Below are 17408 nucleotides of genomic sequence, written 5' to 3'. Positions count from 1 at the left end.
ATCACTGAGGTAGAGCACAATTTTGACTAGGGGAAGGGTATTGGACTTCTCTGTTCAAAGGAACTTGTCCAACATTCACATCAGGTGATTCAGGGCAATCAAGGAAAACCTACATCAAGATGGTCAGACATGGATTTCAGCCACCATCCTATTGAATATGAGTCCAGTGTCTTATCACTGTGCCACATCACTCAGTCATACGACATATGGAGCGAAGAAACGGACAACACTAAGTCCACTGCACACATCACCAACTATGGTCTCCTGTGAAGGAACATCTGATAGTAATGAATACACTAAACAAACTTGATAGATAAAAATGAAAACATTAGGAAAGTAAATTCGCAAATACCAAAGCACACAAAGTAACTCATGTCAGTTGGTAGATAGTACTAATATAGCTATGTAACAGCATAGGTCATATTCTAAGGAAATATGACTTTAAATATATTTTCCAATTACTGTCTGAGATTGGAACTCTTTCAAGAATTCCAATTTGCATACAGCAGGTTTCTACTGTATGCCATGCAGTTGTGACATGTCGTGCATCAATCTGACCATCAGAATCACAGAGGATGGATGTACAGAGCACAAATGTCACACACACTTACAAGGGATGAGCAAATCTGTGATTGTAGAACACTGTTTCAATAGCATTTATCCGATGGAATATAGCAACAACATACTGGCATGTGCTTGCAGTTACTGGGATAGAGTTGTTATGGAAGCTAGTGACAGTAAACTAGCAAATCACCTTGTAAATAAAAACTGAGGTTTCTGCTTAAATTCTGCCTAGTCCTAGTCAAACAACAGAGGGAAATACTTAGCACTACTTGCACACCTAATGTTAATTAATATATCCCTATTGATAAAGACCGGTGTTGGTTACCTTTAATTGTGTGGTGGTACTAGTTGTTTATGGTTTTTCTTTCTTTCTGTGCCATATACCAAGAGTCGAAGCTGCCATGCATAGCAACCTACCATCTCATTTGAGCCTTGACAATGAAGAGGCTTTACCAGTCGTAATATTAATGGCTGCCAACAACTTGACCCATATTCATACCCATAAGTTATTTGGACATTTGATACACTAGGAGAAGCTCAGATTTTACATCCATTTTATTTCCCAAGAACATGGAACTCTGTTGTATTGTTTAATGATGACATAGTTCTGTATAAAATGTTCCAGAGACAAAATAGCCATCTGGTTGGTTCTCCCTGTGAGAAGATTTCATCAGGAGAAACAAATCTGGTGTTCTGCGGATCGTAAAATGGAATGTTAAGTGGGAAGAAAATAAAGAGAAGGAAATAACAATTGGAGAACATTCGCTGAGGGAAAGAAATGGAAGGGGAAGCAACTTGAAGTATTTTGCACAAAGCATAATTTAATCATTACTAACACATGGAATAAAATTCATGAAATAAGGTTGAATATATGGAAGAGGCCTCGAGATTCTGGATGGTTTCAGAAAGATTAGATAAACTGTGAAATAATGCTGGAAGTAGATACAGATTCAAAAGGCTGCTGATGACTGGACTGAATAAGTAATGATGGAATAATTAATTGAATTGGGAGACAAAAATTTATGGCACAGTTTGAACAACAGAAAGTTGTTAATAGTTAATAGTTAATTTGGCAATGGGGGAGAGTGAGAGGGGTAAAACTGTGAAGGGATATTCTGCCTTGAATACAACATGCAGATGCATATGGATGTAGGGTACAGTAGTTATGCAGACATGAAAAGAGCTGCACAGGATAGACTAGCAAGGAGAGTTGCATTTAAACCAGTCTTTGGAAGGAACACGACAAAGACCATAACAACTTAGTTTAGACATTTTACTACATATCCACTAATAATAACAGTGCCTCAGAACTGTATACTTTGCACATATAGAAATACACAAATAACAAACTTCAAAAATTACAGGTCATTGTTATTTCTATCTGAATTAATACTATTTTTAGTGTCACGACATACTCTAAAGAATTAACAAAGATTACAAAATAAATGATGGAGAATGAATATATACCTTCTTTGAAAATCCTTGCAGTATTATATTGTACAAGGCAACAACATTGGGATGTGTTGGTCTTTTATTTTGCTTGTTTCTTAATCTGTAGGATGATAATGCTGCCATTCCTCTGTTCAACATATTGCATCGCATCTGTTACAGGGAAAAGAAAACATGGAGTAAAAGTATATGACAAAAGGAATCATACTTTATACTATTAATTCCCAGTATAGTTCGTATTAATTTAAATTGTTGCACTTACAACCAATAGAATAATGTGCACTGTTAGGTGCTGAGTGACCTGTTTTGTGCAGAAGGAGGGGAAGGGGTAAAACAACACCCCTCAGAAAATTTACATAGGCAGCCTTTCAGCTGAAGGTTCAACATACATTCTGATACATGAGCAACAGACAGAACTACCAAAATAACGACAGTACCTTTCATGCCATGTGGTGTATTTCCAATTGCGACAGCTTGTCTCCCGTCAAGCTTTTTTTTTTTTTTTTTTAATCAGAATAATGGATGGAAAATTATCAGCCTAGCAAAAAATACAATCACTTTTGTGTGCAGCTACAGAGTCCTGATAAAAGGTGACTTCTTTTAATTTTGCAGTCCTTGCCTTTTCTCATATATTTCAATCCGGGCTAGCCTAGTATTTTTCAGTTATTATCTTACCTTTAGAAAGATAATAATACAAATAATTTTTGAAACCCCGAAAACACACTATAGTTGAGTTGGCATAAGTTGATACCTGACAGTTACAGTAGCCCAGGTGATGCAGCTTCACGAGCCTGCTTCAACCAGTAACATAACATGATTTTGTAAACGCCTGTATTGCAATACCATAGTGTTGTCACAGCTCTGTAAATGGCTATCGTTTTCGCATGCAGCTCTTAGTGCTTCGCAGTTGAAACCTGGCAACAGTACTCCGAGCTGTCAGAGATCTCCTCAACTGTAACCATCCTTTTTGAGGATGAAGCAAACTGCACCTTTTTTGGTGCAAGACCACTGCCGTCCACTAGCTGTTTTGGTTGCTGCTTCAATTCTTGTATGTATGTTGGACTTGACGTATCAACCAAGGAACATAACTGAATGTAACCTGTTGCATTCTTTTAATAACAGTCCAAACATTGCTCAGGAAAACATTTCCACATTTGCCTTTGGCCAGCCTTCTAAATCTAAGGCACTCGTATTGCACAAACCTCACTCATAGTTAACTCCTCATGTCAAAATTACTGTACTCTTTCTTTGATGTGCCTAAGTCATCAGTTCTTTTCTACACCTTTAACCAGCAGTTGGTCATCATACTGTGCACTCTTGGTGTATCTATCAGAATATTAGGACATTTGTCAAGTAAATCATTTTCAAGAGAAATAAAGCCATCCATGTCTTTAGTTCATTTCCTTAAATTTCAAGCATAACCTTGTCACTCTATAACAGTGAACACACTTCACACGAGGTCTAAACATGCCTAGAGAGGATTAAGATTTTGTTGTTGTTCTATCAACAGGAATCAGAAAATTGAAATAATCATTGGTAATAATGGTGTGTAGATAGGAATTGAATAAAGAAGTCTTCTCAACACTGGTTGCTAGTGGGTAAGCTAAATAACATAAACATTGGCAATGATTATTCAAGTTTGGAATTACCCCTAAAGGGCTTACCTTAAAAGTTCCCATCTCCGGGTGCAATTCCTCCTTCCACCAGTCTCTCCTGGACTTCCAGAACCTTCAATCCTTAGCCCTTACCCAACTTGTCCTGAATCTCTACACTACTTCATGTAACCACCACTCCCAACAGCTCCTATCTCTCTTCAAAGTCCTCCACCTCTCAAACCCTTGCTTGGAGAACACACTCAGGAACATCATCCTAGAAGCCAGCTGCAAACTTGAGTTCCATGCCACACACCACCTGAAAAAACTATCCACAGTGCTAGTGCAACACCTAAGAAGTGGGGTCCCTCTCCCTATCCCTCACAAACACCAACCACAACAGAACCTTCAACAAACCCCCCTCATAGCCAACAAACCTAGCCTAGCCACCCTACTCAATCTCCCCATCCCAGCACATACCCCACACAGACCAAATCTCAACTATAACCACAGTCAAATGCCACATATCACCAGTCCCAATTCAGTCCTAAACCTCTCATCCAGATCCCTCTCTCCTCCAGAGACATCTGTTCTATCAAAAGGCTTAACCTTTAGCCCCACACCTAAATTCAACCACACTGCCCTGGTTAAAGATCTCCTCTCATTCACCCGGAACCTCAACTGGAAATATCACTTCACTACCCAAACACAGCCCCCAAATACTAGACCCAGTGTTGAACCCAGTCTAGAACAGTTCCGACTGCCTTCTCAAAGGGATCCTCCTCCCCTCCCCCAAAACCATCCCTTGCAGACATTTCAGGAATTCCTCACATCCAGTGTTGCCTCCCAGTCCTTCTTGAAGAACATACCGACAACCCCCAACATCACCCCAGCTGAATCCCGTGCCATTAAGGAGCTGAAAATAGACCTCTCTATTGTCATCCTCCCGGCGGATAAAGGCTCCACAACTGTCGTACTTGACCGTGTGGAGTATGTGGCAGAAGGACTGCGTCAACTCTCTGACACCTCAACCTACAAAACTGTTACCCAGGACCCCATTCCCTCCGTCCAGACTGAGCTGCAAAAAATCCTAAAAATCCAAGGTCCCTCACAAGGCCTCACAACGGCTTCCATAGACTTACTCACTCCACCTGAGCCACGTACCCCTACCTTCTACCTATTACCCAAAATCCACAAAGAGAACCATCCTGGCCGTCCCATTGTAGCAGGTTTCAAAGCCCCAACCGAACGTATCTCAGCTCTGGTAGACCAGCACCTACAACCTATCACCCGCAGACTCCCATCCTACATCAAAGACACAAACCACTTCCTAGAACGCCTCAAATCCATTCCCACTCCTCTCCCACCTGAAACCTTTCTTGTCACCATAGATGCTACATCCCTTTACACAAACATCCCACATACCCATGGTCTCTCTGCCCTTGAGCACTACCTCTCCCAACGCCCACCCAAAGATCTTCCAAAAACATCGTTCCTTATCACACTTACCAACTTCATCCTCACCCATAATTACTTCACTTTTGAGGGCCAGACCTACAAACAAATCAGGGGAACGGCCATGGGAACCAGGATGGCTCCGTCCTATGCCAACCTCTTCATGGGCCGCATGGAGGAGGCTTTCCTGAAGACCCAACAGCTGCTTCCCCTGGCCTGGTATAGGTTTATAGATGACATCTTTGTGGTCTGGACTCATGGTGAAGAAACACTCCTTAATTTCCTCCATAACCTCAACTCCTTTTCGAATCTGAATTTCACCTGGTCCTTCTCCAAAACCCAAGCCACCTTCCTGGATGTTGACCTTCATCTTGTTGAAGCTCACATCCACACCTCTGTCCATATCAAACCCACAAACAAACAACAGTACCTTCACTTTGATAGCTGCCATCCTTTCCACATCAAACGCTCCCTTCCCTACAGCCTAGGTATTCGTGGCAAACGTATCTGCTCCAGTGACGAATCCCTCAACAATTACACCAATAACCTGACCAGTGCTTTCCTCTCCCGCAACTATCCTGCAGACCTTGTCCACAAACAGATTTCCCGAGCAATACACTCCTCCCCGTCCAACAACAACGTTCCTACCCCCAGACCACACAGAAGCATCCCCCTTGTCACCCAATATTATCCTGGCCTCGAAAACATCAACAAATTACTCCGCCAGGGATATGACTTTCTCAAGTCAACCCCTGAAATGAGATCATCCCTTGACAAAATTCTCCCCACACCACCCAGAGTTGCCTTTCGTCGCCCCCCTAACCTCCGTAACATCCTTGTTAAACCCTACAATACTCCCAGACTACCTTCTCTACCCAGCGGTTCCTACCCCTGTAACCGACCCCGCTGCAAAACCTGCCCCATGCATCCCCCCACAACCACCTACTCCAGCCCCGCTACTGGCAAAACATACACAATTCAAGGCAGGGCTACGTGTGAAACTACACATGTCATTTATCAACTGACATGCCTGCACTGCACAGCCTTTTACATCGGCATGACAACAACTAAACTGGCTGAGCGCATGAACGGACACAGACGAACTGTCCGCCTAGGAGATGCCCAATACCCAGTAGCGGAGCATGCCCTCCAGCATAATTCTAGGGACCTAGGAACCTGCTACACCGTACGTGCCATTTGGCTTCTCCCACCCAACACCAGTCCCTCTGAACTGCGGAGATGGGAACTTGCACTCCAACACATCCTTTCATCCCGCCATCCCCCTGGACTGAACTTACGTTAAACAACCTCACTCCCATTCACTCTTCAGTCTTCTCCTCTTTCCCTTTCCTCTTTAGCTATTCACGCATCTTTTCATCCTACATAGTTGTGTTTATCTTTATACTATATATCTCTTTACTTCTGTATGCATCCTCTTTGGTTTGAAGCTGGCACAGTACTTAGAGTAGAATATCTTTGGCTTCCCTCTGACAACCATGCCTCCATCCTTGCTACCCTCCCTATTTTCCTTTCCCTGTTGCTTCATAACCTGGGTTGTGAGTAACTGAATCTCCTTTCCCTTCTTCCCTTTCTTTTCCCTCTCTCCTCCCCGATGAAGGAACATTTGTTCCGAAAGCTAGGATCTTAAAATTTCAGTTCTGTTTTATGTGTATCTATCGGCTGTACTGAGCTGAGGTAAGTACTGGCCAGCCCCTCTATCTCTTTGTTAGTATTTGTTTCACATCTTATATGAGATTTTCCATTAATAATTTAGATTACCTACATGGTCCACATCCTTCATTGTTTTGTCCCTTTGTTAGCTATCACTTACGCCTGTCATCTTAACACTTTCTCTTCTTCAGTGTTTTATATATACATAAATAAATATTTTCGTCACCAACTGTGCTAGTTTCATCTTCCTCCTATTATCTTGTTCCGTTTATAGTCCTCTTCTCTTTTTTATTTATTGATTTATTTATTTATTCAACATTCCATAGTTGTAACGTTCGTTATTCGCTGTTTCCCAGCCAACAATCACTGCCAACAATCTCTTCCACACCTACCAGTATCATCCATTTCTGTCGATTTCTTGTTGCTGGCGATATTTTTGTGCCATTGGCTATCTTTCTCTGCCACAAGAAAATTTTTTTGGGACATTTCTGCGCCACCCGCGATCTTTTTTGCGGCACGCGCGATCTTTTTTGCGGCACGCGCGATCGCTTTTGTGGCACGCGCGATCGCTTTTGCGGCACCCGCGATCGCTTTTGCGGCACGCGCGATCTTTTTTCGCCACTCGCTATCTCTGTTTTTGAGCAATGTGTGTTCTTTTCCCCTGATCTGGACATACTTGCTTGGTCTGGTCAACTTTTTCCGTATTTTTCTTATTTAGTGGTCTTCCTTTGGTATTGAACATTACCAACACAATTTCTTTCCTTCTCGTGCTTCCCTCCGTGTTTTATTCCTTCTTATGATTACTATTTCAACTTTAGTTATTTAATTTCCCTACCCACCAGTTACCCACTATGTACCCTAATCCTATACCACATTATTTACATTCATTCCGGAAACATGCATTCACTGTAGCCAAACTGCAATCCCACATACTTTTCCTCCGGTCCTGCTTAACCTTTGGAATTACCCCTAAAGGGCTTACCTTAAAAGTTCCCATCTCCGGGTGCAATTCCTCCTTCCACCAGTCTCTCCTGGACTTCCAGAACCTTCAATCCTTAGCCCTTACCCAACTTGTCCTGAATCTCTACACTACTTCATGTAACCACCACTCCCAACAGCTCCTATCTCTCTTCAAAGTCCTCCACCTCTCAAACCCTTGCTTGGAGAACACACTCAGGAACATCATCCTAGAAGCCAGCTGCAAACTTGAGTTCCATGCCACACACCACCTGAAAAAACTATCCACAGTGCTAGTGCAACACCTAAGAAGTGGGGTCCCTCTCCCTATCCCTCACAAACACCAACCACAACAGAACCTTCAACAAACCCCCCTCATAGCCAACAAACCTAGCCTAGCCACCCTACTCAATCTCCCCATCCCAGCACATACCCCACACAGACCAAATCTCAACTATAACCACAGTCAAATGCCACATATCACCAGTCCCAATTCAGTCCTAAACCTCTCATCCAGATCCCTCTCTCCTCCAGAGACATCTGTTCTATCAAAAGGCTTAACCTTTAGCCCCACACCTAAATTCAACCACACTGCCCTGGTTAAAGATCTCCTCTCATTCACCCGGAACCTCAACTGGAAATATCACTTCACTACCCAAACACAGCCCCCAAATACTAGACCCAGTGTTGAACCCAGTCTAGAACAGTTCCGACTGCCTTCTCAAAGGGATCCTCCTCCCCTCCCCCAAAACCATCCCTTGCAGACATTTCAGGAATTCCTCACATCCAGTGTTGCCTCCCAGTCCTTCTTGAAGAACATACCGACAACCCCCAACATCACCCCAGCTGAATCCCGTGCCATTAAGGAGCTGAAAATAGACCTCTCTATTGTCATCCTCCCGGCGGATAAAGGCTCCACAACTGTCGTACTTGACCGTGTGGAGTATGTGGCAGAAGGACTGCGTCAACTCTCTGACACCTCAACCTACAAAACTGTTACCCAGGACCCCATTCCCTCCGTCCAGACTGAGCTGCAAAAAATCCTAAAAATCCAAGGTCCCTCACAAGGCCTCACAACGGCTTCCATAGACTTACTCACTCCACCTGAGCCACGTACCCCTACCTTCTACCTATTACCCAAAATCCACAAAGAGAACCATCCTGGCCGTCCCATTGTAGCAGGTTTCAAAGCCCCAACCGAACGTATCTCAGCTCTGGTAGACCAGCACCTACAACCTATCACCCGCAGACTCCCATCCTACATCAAAGACACAAACCACTTCCTAGAACGCCTCAAATCCATTCCCACTCCTCTCCCACCTGAAACCTTTCTTGTCACCATAGATGCTACATCCCTTTACACAAACATCCCACATACCCATGGTCTCTCTGCCCTTGAGCACTACCTCTCCCAACGCCCACCCAAAGATCTTCCAAAAACATCGTTCCTTATCACACTTACCAACTTCATCCTCACCCATAATTACTTCACTTTTGAGGGCCAGACCTACAAACAAATCAGGGGAACGGCCATGGGAACCAGGATGGCTCCGTCCTATGCCAACCTCTTCATGGGCCGCATGGAGGAGGCTTTCCTGAAGACCCAACAGCTGCTTCCCCTGGCCTGGTATAGGTTTATAGATGACATCTTTGTGGTCTGGACTCATGGTGAAGAAACACTCCTTAATTTCCTCCATAACCTCAACTCCTTTTCGAATCTGAATTTCACCTGGTCCTTCTCCAAAACCCAAGCCACCTTCCTGGATGTTGACCTTCATCTTGTTGAAGCTCACATCCACACCTCTGTCCATATCAAACCCACAAACAAACAACAGTACCTTCACTTTGATAGCTGCCATCCTTTCCACATCAAACGCTCCCTTCCCTACAGCCTAGGTATTCGTGGCAAACGTATCTGCTCCAGTGACGAATCCCTCAACAATTACACCAATAACCTGACCAGTGCTTTCCTCTCCCGCAACTATCCTGCAGACCTTGTCCACAAACAGATTTCCCGAGCAATACACTCCTCCCCGTCCAACAACAACGTTCCTACCCCCAGACCACACAGAAGCATCCCCCTTGTCACCCAATATTATCCTGGCCTCGAAAACATCAACAAATTACTCCGCCAGGGATATGACTTTCTCAAGTCAACCCCTGAAATGAGATCATCCCTTGACAAAATTCTCCCCACACCACCCAGAGTTGCCTTTCGTCGCCCCCCTAACCTCCGTAACATCCTTGTTAAACCCTACAATACTCCCAGACTACCTTCTCTACCCAGCGGTTCCTACCCCTGTAACCGACCCCGCTGCAAAACCTGCCCCATGCATCCCCCCACAACCACCTACTCCAGCCCCGCTACTGGCAAAACATACACAATTCAAGGCAGGGCTACGTGTGAAACTACACATGTCATTTATCAACTGACATGCCTGCACTGCACAGCCTTTTACATCGGCATGACAACAACTAAACTGGCTGAGCGCATGAACGGACACAGACGAACTGTCCGCCTAGGAGATGCCCAATACCCAGTAGCGGAGCATGCCCTCCAGCATAATTCTAGGGACCTAGGAACCTGCTACACCGTACGTGCCATTTGGCTTCTCCCACCCAACACCAGTCCCTCTGAACTGCGGAGATGGGAACTTGCACTCCAACACATCCTTTCATCCCGCCATCCCCCTGGACTGAACTTACGTTAAACAACCTCACTCCCATTCACTCTTCAGTCTTCTCCTCTTTCCCTTTCCTCTTTAGCTATTCACGCATCTTTTCATCCTACATAGTTGTGTTTATCTTTATACTATATATCTCTTTACTTCTGTATGCATCCTCTTTGGTTTGAAGCTGGCACAGTACTTAGAGTAGAATATCTTTGGCTTCCCTCTGACAACCATGCCTCCATCCTTGCTACCCTCCCTATTTTCCTTTCCCTGTTGCTTCATAACCTGGGTTGTGAGTAACTGAATCTCCTTTCCCTTCTTCCCTTTCTTTTCCCTCTCTCCTCCCCGATGAAGGAACATTTGTTCCGAAAGCTAGGATCTTAAAATTTCAGTTCTGTTTTATGTGTATCTATCGGCTGTACTGAGCTGAGGTAAGTACTGGCCAGCCCCTCTATCTCTTTGTTAGTATTTGTTTCACATCTTATATGAGATTTTCCATTAATAATTTAGTTTATATTATCAGTCAATTTTATTCACACAGCTGTCTGATCCGAAACCAATAATTTCAGCTATTTCATAACTCAGTGTTCCATTTAACAATACAAAAAGGCAGCAGCAAACAATTAAATTTCCACTTAGAGGATAGCATTGCCAACCCACAGATCCATTTAGTGGTGTATACTGCCAAAAAACTTGAAGAACTGCATTTCTGTATCTCACACTTTACAATCATAGTCACACAATTTGTAAAATTATGACAGCCCTGGATTTCCCTTCTTTGTTCTTCTAATGGAGTTAAAAAAAAATTTTAACTCAAATTAATTAACATGGAAACAACCTGCCAAGGGAACATAGGAAGGGCATAAGTGTTGAAGGGACATCTGAAACTAAAAAAATATATAAATATGTATGTCTCGTGAATTAAATATACTTACACAAGTCTCAAGGTAACAATGCATGTTTTGAAAGAAGCTTTCCTCTCTTCCAGCTATTTCCAGTTCAGACAGTTTCACCTTGGCCAATTTTTCTTTCATAGAATGCTTAAGATTTGACTTAAGAAATCGTCTATCACTGTATTTCTCCCTAAAAATAATTTGCACAAAATTAGAATATGAACATGAGAGTAATGAAAAATATTTCATCACGAATTTGAACTCAATACCTTTGGTCTGGCGAAGTGAATGGTATACTTAAGTTTTCATTTCCCACAACAGGACTTTCATCCTCCTGCACATTATTTGAGCTTAAATTGAGATCATGAAATTCAGAACCACCATCTTCACTGTATTTATCAAGAAGTTGCACATCAGATGCTGCTTCTAACCTTTGAAACAACTCATTTTCATCAAGTAATGTGTTTTCTTTATTAACTAAAACATTTAAGTCATCTAATACTTGCGAGTGGCATGCTCCTGCACTAGGTTCTACATCTATACCGGACAGTGGGTCTAATTCAGAGAGTGAGTATATATTGGCACCAGTTTCTTGATCAGTTATTGGATCCACAGCAGAATAGGACACCTCTGTAGTAACCAACAGACTCTTTGCAGTCCTGCCTTGTGAAAACTGTGTATTTTGCTTTCTCAAACTGTGCAATTGTGATAAATCAATGTTAGGATTTTCAACTAAGAGAGACAAATCCTTAGCCTTCAGTTTACTTATTGATGCTTTCCGCTGAGTAGAAGAATTCTCGGTAACTGGAAAACACAGAAAGACAAACATAAATGCAAACCAGTTACACCAAATAAGCTGAACAACACAAGATGTGTTTACATAAGAATCCAAAATGCAGTGTTGTCCATTATTTAACATATATATGAAGACAGTAATTTGTTCTCGAAAGAACAGTTACTGTTGATGACTGTGCAGCTTTTCCCTCGAATAAATGATGACTAACTGGCAACCTCAGCTGCCGACAGGTGTTGTTGTTATACCTCGATGTGGACAGCTGAAAATGTGTGCCCTGACCGGGAATCGAACCTGGGATCTCCTGCTTACATGGCAGACGCTCTATCCATCTGAGCCACCGAGGACACAGGTGAATAGCGTGACTGCAGGGACGTATTCCTTGCACGCTTCCCGTGAGACTCACATTCCCAACTGTCCGCAATTCTACATATGTATGTCTTCATATATATAGTTAAAGGCTACCCAGCCACTGACCTTCGTCTGTGCGAATGTGCACAGGTTGCCCAAAGTCTTACGGGAATCGTCAAAGCGAGCACGAGTAATGAGTGGGTGGGCAAATGTCTATAAGGTACAATACATGTGTAGAATTGTGGACAGTTGGGAAGGTGAGTCTCACGGGAAGCGTGCAAGGGATAAGTCCCTGCAGTCGTGCTATTCACCTGTGTGGCTCAGATGGATAGAGTGTCTGCCATGTAAGCAGGAGATTCCGGGTTCGATTCCCGGTCGGGGCACACATTTTCAGCTGTCCACAACAAGGTATAACAACAACACCTGTCGGCAGCTGAGGTTGTCAGTTAGTCATCATTCATTATTTAACATATTTTGTTTTGTATGTAACACAGATTGAGGAAAACCAAATAAATGAATGAGAAAAGATTGGAGACAAAGGACAGAAAAGTTGAATGTGAAAGTCAATTACAGACAATCATAGTTCCACATATCAAAGAATAAACCAGCAACTGCTGAGTTCAAGTATGGGAACCATTCAAAAGGTATTACTCAACACCATAATCAAAAGCTAATACATCATATTAATGGGCAAACTGAATATGTGTAAACACTGAAAAAATTAACATAGGCTACAATAATTAACTGCTTATGTACGGCAAATACACAAAATAATATAACTCCTTGTGAACAGAATATATAACAGACAAACTGAATATATGATGTACACAACTACAACAACATAAAGGCAGTATTTTTAGTCTTTTCCTGCAGTTGATTTTACGTGCCTCTCACACAAATGCAATCATTCTGATAGATGACAGTGGTCCAGGTGTTCAGTTGGGTTGATTTTCCATACTGAAGACTCATTTAGCTATCTTCCTTGAGTACTGTAAACAATGGTGTATGTTTATTGACTGGACACCAATGAAAAACATACATTCTAACTGAGTATTCCACACATTTGCAGCACTATGTCTCATATCTTGTAATGTAGTCCCTTACAGCAAACCACATAGCTTTCTCAACACTATGATTACCAACTGCTTGTTTGAAGTACACTATGGAAAAAAAATAAACTTAGACCAACTTTCTCAATGACGGCTTGCACAAGGATCTGCAACCACACTATTTTCTTTAATCTTTATAAGATAAGCATTTCCAAGTTGCTGTGTTGCAAGTTTCAGAATGCAAACAATCTTACAAATTTCATCCCAGAATAGAAAGATCAAGAAGTATGAAAGTGAACTAATGAAGGGTGTAAGCAAACAGAATGAGTATTTCAACAAATGGTGACTACTGTCACTTTGCATTGTGTTAATTCTTCATAAGCATATTTATTTGACGCAGATAGTTACGGAAGGTTTAACATCTCATCAACAAGAGGTCATTAGAAATGGAGCACACACTCATTTTGGAAATGGATGGAGAAGGAGATTGGTATGAGGAATCGATATGGCGACCACTCTGAGTGACTTATGTAAACAACGAAAAGCCTAAATATGGATGGTTAGATAGTGATCTGAACGCCAGTCACACCACAAGCAAATTTAGTGCTTCAACAATTGTGTGACCTCATTTGACACTTACGGTGCAGGGCACAATAAATTAATTTGGGGTGACTGACATACAACAGTGATGGCACAACAACATGGTCACTAGGTGGAGCTTTTACCAGAAACCAGTCTAGATGTATCACATAATCACACCTATGACAAGTCAAGCCCTATCCCAAAGCGTGTGTCTATATATGGTCTGTGAACAGTTAAGTCTGCTGTACACAATTTCAGCTATCAAGAACAGTGAATATAGCAAATGCAATACAACAATAAATCTGTGGTTGGTGTGTGCTGAATCCTTCATAAGAAGTAGGTTATGAAACACATGGCCCACATGACATGAGAAATCCAGAAAAACTAGCATGGAAAGACAGTGCCTGGAGGTAGACAGTTTTCTAGAGCAAATCTTATGTGTCACTACATGCTGAATCCCCTGGTGACAGGTCACCAATCATTCATTCATGTACTGTTTGTTTCTGAAGCTCTGGCATGCTAAAGATACTTCCTCTGGTGCTCAAATGAAAACAATCCACAGCAACAGACACTCACCAGGCTGTTTACGACCAAACCTCTAGCAATCACAATGGTACCATGTGGCACCAGCCTCACCATCACAGACATAAGCAATGCCACAAACAGTGCTGCCACTGAGGCACTACCTCATTTCTGCGAGTCACGTGTCTCCGTCAGGTGACTAATTAGGTTGCTCCACAGCCACTTCAAATTCCAGGCTTTACGCTGACCATGCAACAGAGTATGCTCTACGCTAGCTAAACATAGTGGTCCATCAATTGGAGTTTCTTTGCCATGCACACTACACTACATGCTCTATGCCAGCCACACCTAACGGTCTACCAATTGGTGTCTACTGAAAAACACATCACTGCCACTTCCAAATACCAGACCACTGTGGAATGCACTCTTGGCTCACCACTTTGATCATGTGAATCCCAACTTGCACTTTTCACACATGGCATACTGAAAGCTTTGGGTCAGGGCAATTAGGTAGATGTAGTATTTCTTGATTTCCAAAAAACATTTGACTATGTACCACATCTACACTTATTGTCAAAAGTATGATCATATGGGGTATCAAGTGAAATTTGTGACTGAATTGAAGACTTCTTGGTAGGGAGGATGCAGCACATTATCTTGGATAGAATGTCATCGTCAGATGTAGAAGTAACTTTGATTTTACCCCGGGGAAGTGCGTTCAGAACCTTGCTGTTATTTCGCATATTAATGACCTTGCAGACAATATTGATAGAAACATCAAGCTTTTTGAAGATGATGCAGTTATCTATAATGAAGTTCCACATGAGAAAGCTGCAAAAATATCCAGTCAAATCTTGATAACAGTTCAAAGTAGTGCAAGGATAGGCAACTTGCTTTAAATGTTCAGGAATGTAAAATCGTACACTTCACAAAATGAAAGAACATATTATCCTATGGCTATAATATCAATGAGTCACAGTTGGAATCAGCCAACTCATACAAATACCTAGGTGTAACACTCTGTAGGGATATGAAATGGAATGGTCACATAGGCACAGTTGTGGGTAGTATGTGGTAGGCTTCAGTTTATTGGTAGGATACTGGGGAAGTGCAATCAGTCTACAAAAGAGATTGCTTACAAATCACTCATGCTATCCATAACAAGAATATTGCTCAGGTATGTGGGACCCGTACCAAATAGGACTAACAAGGGATATTGAATATATACAGAGAAGGGCAGCACAAATGGTCACAGGTTTGTTTAATCCATGGGTGAGTGTCACAGAGATACTGAAGGAACTCAACTGGAAGATCCTTGAAGATAGACATAAGGTATCCCAAGAAAGTCTATTAACAAAGTTTCAAGAACTGGCTTTAAATGGGGACCCTAGGAATATACTACAGGCACCTACATATCACTTGCATAAGGATCATGAGAATAAGATTATAATAATTACTGAATGCACAGAGGCATTCAAACAGTCATTCTGCCAATTCTTCATATGTGAATGGAACACAAAGAGACACTAATAACTGGTACAATTGGATGTACTCTCTGCCAAGCATCTCACAGTGGTTTGCAGAGTATATATGTAAATGTAGACTTCATATTCAACTCATTTCTGAGCTTACTGCCTAATGGGTCACCATCAGCATCGACTTTGTCCACAAACTAACATTCCAGTGCAATGTCAGTCATTACTTGTTAGGGCATTCCAGTTCAAAGCCAGTAATCACCCTTCTAGGACATTTCAGTGCTTCAACGATCGCCTGTAGGGCTGAACCGAATAGTTCCGACTCACATTCCAAGAAACTATTATTGAATTTTGTTTATTAGCCTAAATAAACTTCCACTGTTATTGGCTTCCTGTCAATCACAGTGTGTTGTTCTCCTTGGCCATGAACACTATACTATCACTCAATGATTACTATGCATCCAGCAGCCCATCATTCCAAATTGGAGTGTTCAATCTGTGCTTCTACTATAACTCGATTTTACTATTTATCTGACCACGCACTGCACCCTACAGCCATCTCATATTACTTTACTTTTGTCATCAGCCATCCGTATGTTTTTATGTGGGCTGCCACACTTTCCTTATTCGCGTCAATCTCTCCATTTTAGAGCAGCACATACCCCCAACATTTTCAGTCAGTGGTTTTCTATTCTAATCTCTAACTTCCACTAAAATTTTTGTCCTCTATGGGTTCCTCAAGTACATTGCCTGACAAAACAAGTGAAGCATTCAGAAAGGGAAGAGGCAACTTCATGGGTTGAGAGGATAAGCAATGTTTTTTCACAGGTTACAAAATACAGTCAAATTTATAAAGAACTTGGTAGTACAGGCCCACTTTCAGTATGACATTGCAATTCTCTGGCCTGGAAGCACGCACCAAATCAGCAGGGAAGAATGTCATAAAGCTGAAGTATCCTCTCCTGAGGCCAGCTGGTTCACACCGGTCGTAAGAGATTCTTGATACTGGTACTTACAGAGTGGACTTCCAAACTGCTCCCACATGTTCAACTGGGGACAGATATAGAGATCTTGCTGCATGCAGAAGCACCTCAACATCATGCAGACTGTTCATAGACACACATGCCTTATATGGACAAACATGCCCTATCGCACACGCTGTTTTCGTTGAATAAGGGGAAATCCAGGATGGAATAAAAAGAATATGAACAGGATAGATTGTTATCACCACATAGAGGAGGCACTGAATGACTGACAGTCACAATGAAAATGGAATACAAACAACAGGGAGGAAGATTAGGGTCTAAGGGTATAACAACAAGTTGAAGACAAAGTAAAAACTCAGATTGGGGAAGGACAGATGAAGAAATTGGCCCCTTTATT

General features: G+C 42.2%; 1 protein-coding gene across 1 annotated transcript in view; it reads right to left on the bottom strand.

The window, feature by feature from the left end:
- The window catches only part of LOC126236756 (DNA-directed RNA polymerase, mitochondrial), a 295970-nt gene that overhangs the window by 250169 nt on the left and 28393 nt on the right, over nucleotides 1-17408 (bottom strand). The window contains exons 3-5 of the mRNA XM_049946296.1: nucleotides 11523-12057; nucleotides 11296-11443; nucleotides 2032-2166 (exon numbers count right to left, since the gene is read on the bottom strand). Coding sequence (XP_049802253.1) covers nucleotides 2032-2166; nucleotides 11296-11443; nucleotides 11523-12057 — 818 coding nt within the window. The remainder of the gene's footprint in view (nucleotides 1-2031; nucleotides 2167-11295; nucleotides 11444-11522; nucleotides 12058-17408) is intronic.

Source organism: Schistocerca nitens, chromosome 2, assembly GCF_023898315.1.
Source record: "Schistocerca nitens isolate TAMUIC-IGC-003100 chromosome 2, iqSchNite1.1, whole genome shotgun sequence".
NCBI classification, from domain to species: Eukaryota; Metazoa; Arthropoda; class Insecta; order Orthoptera; family Acrididae; genus Schistocerca; species Schistocerca nitens.
The sequence above is the reverse complement of the archived record's forward strand: the minus strand, read 5'-3'. Positions and strand labels throughout refer to the sequence as shown.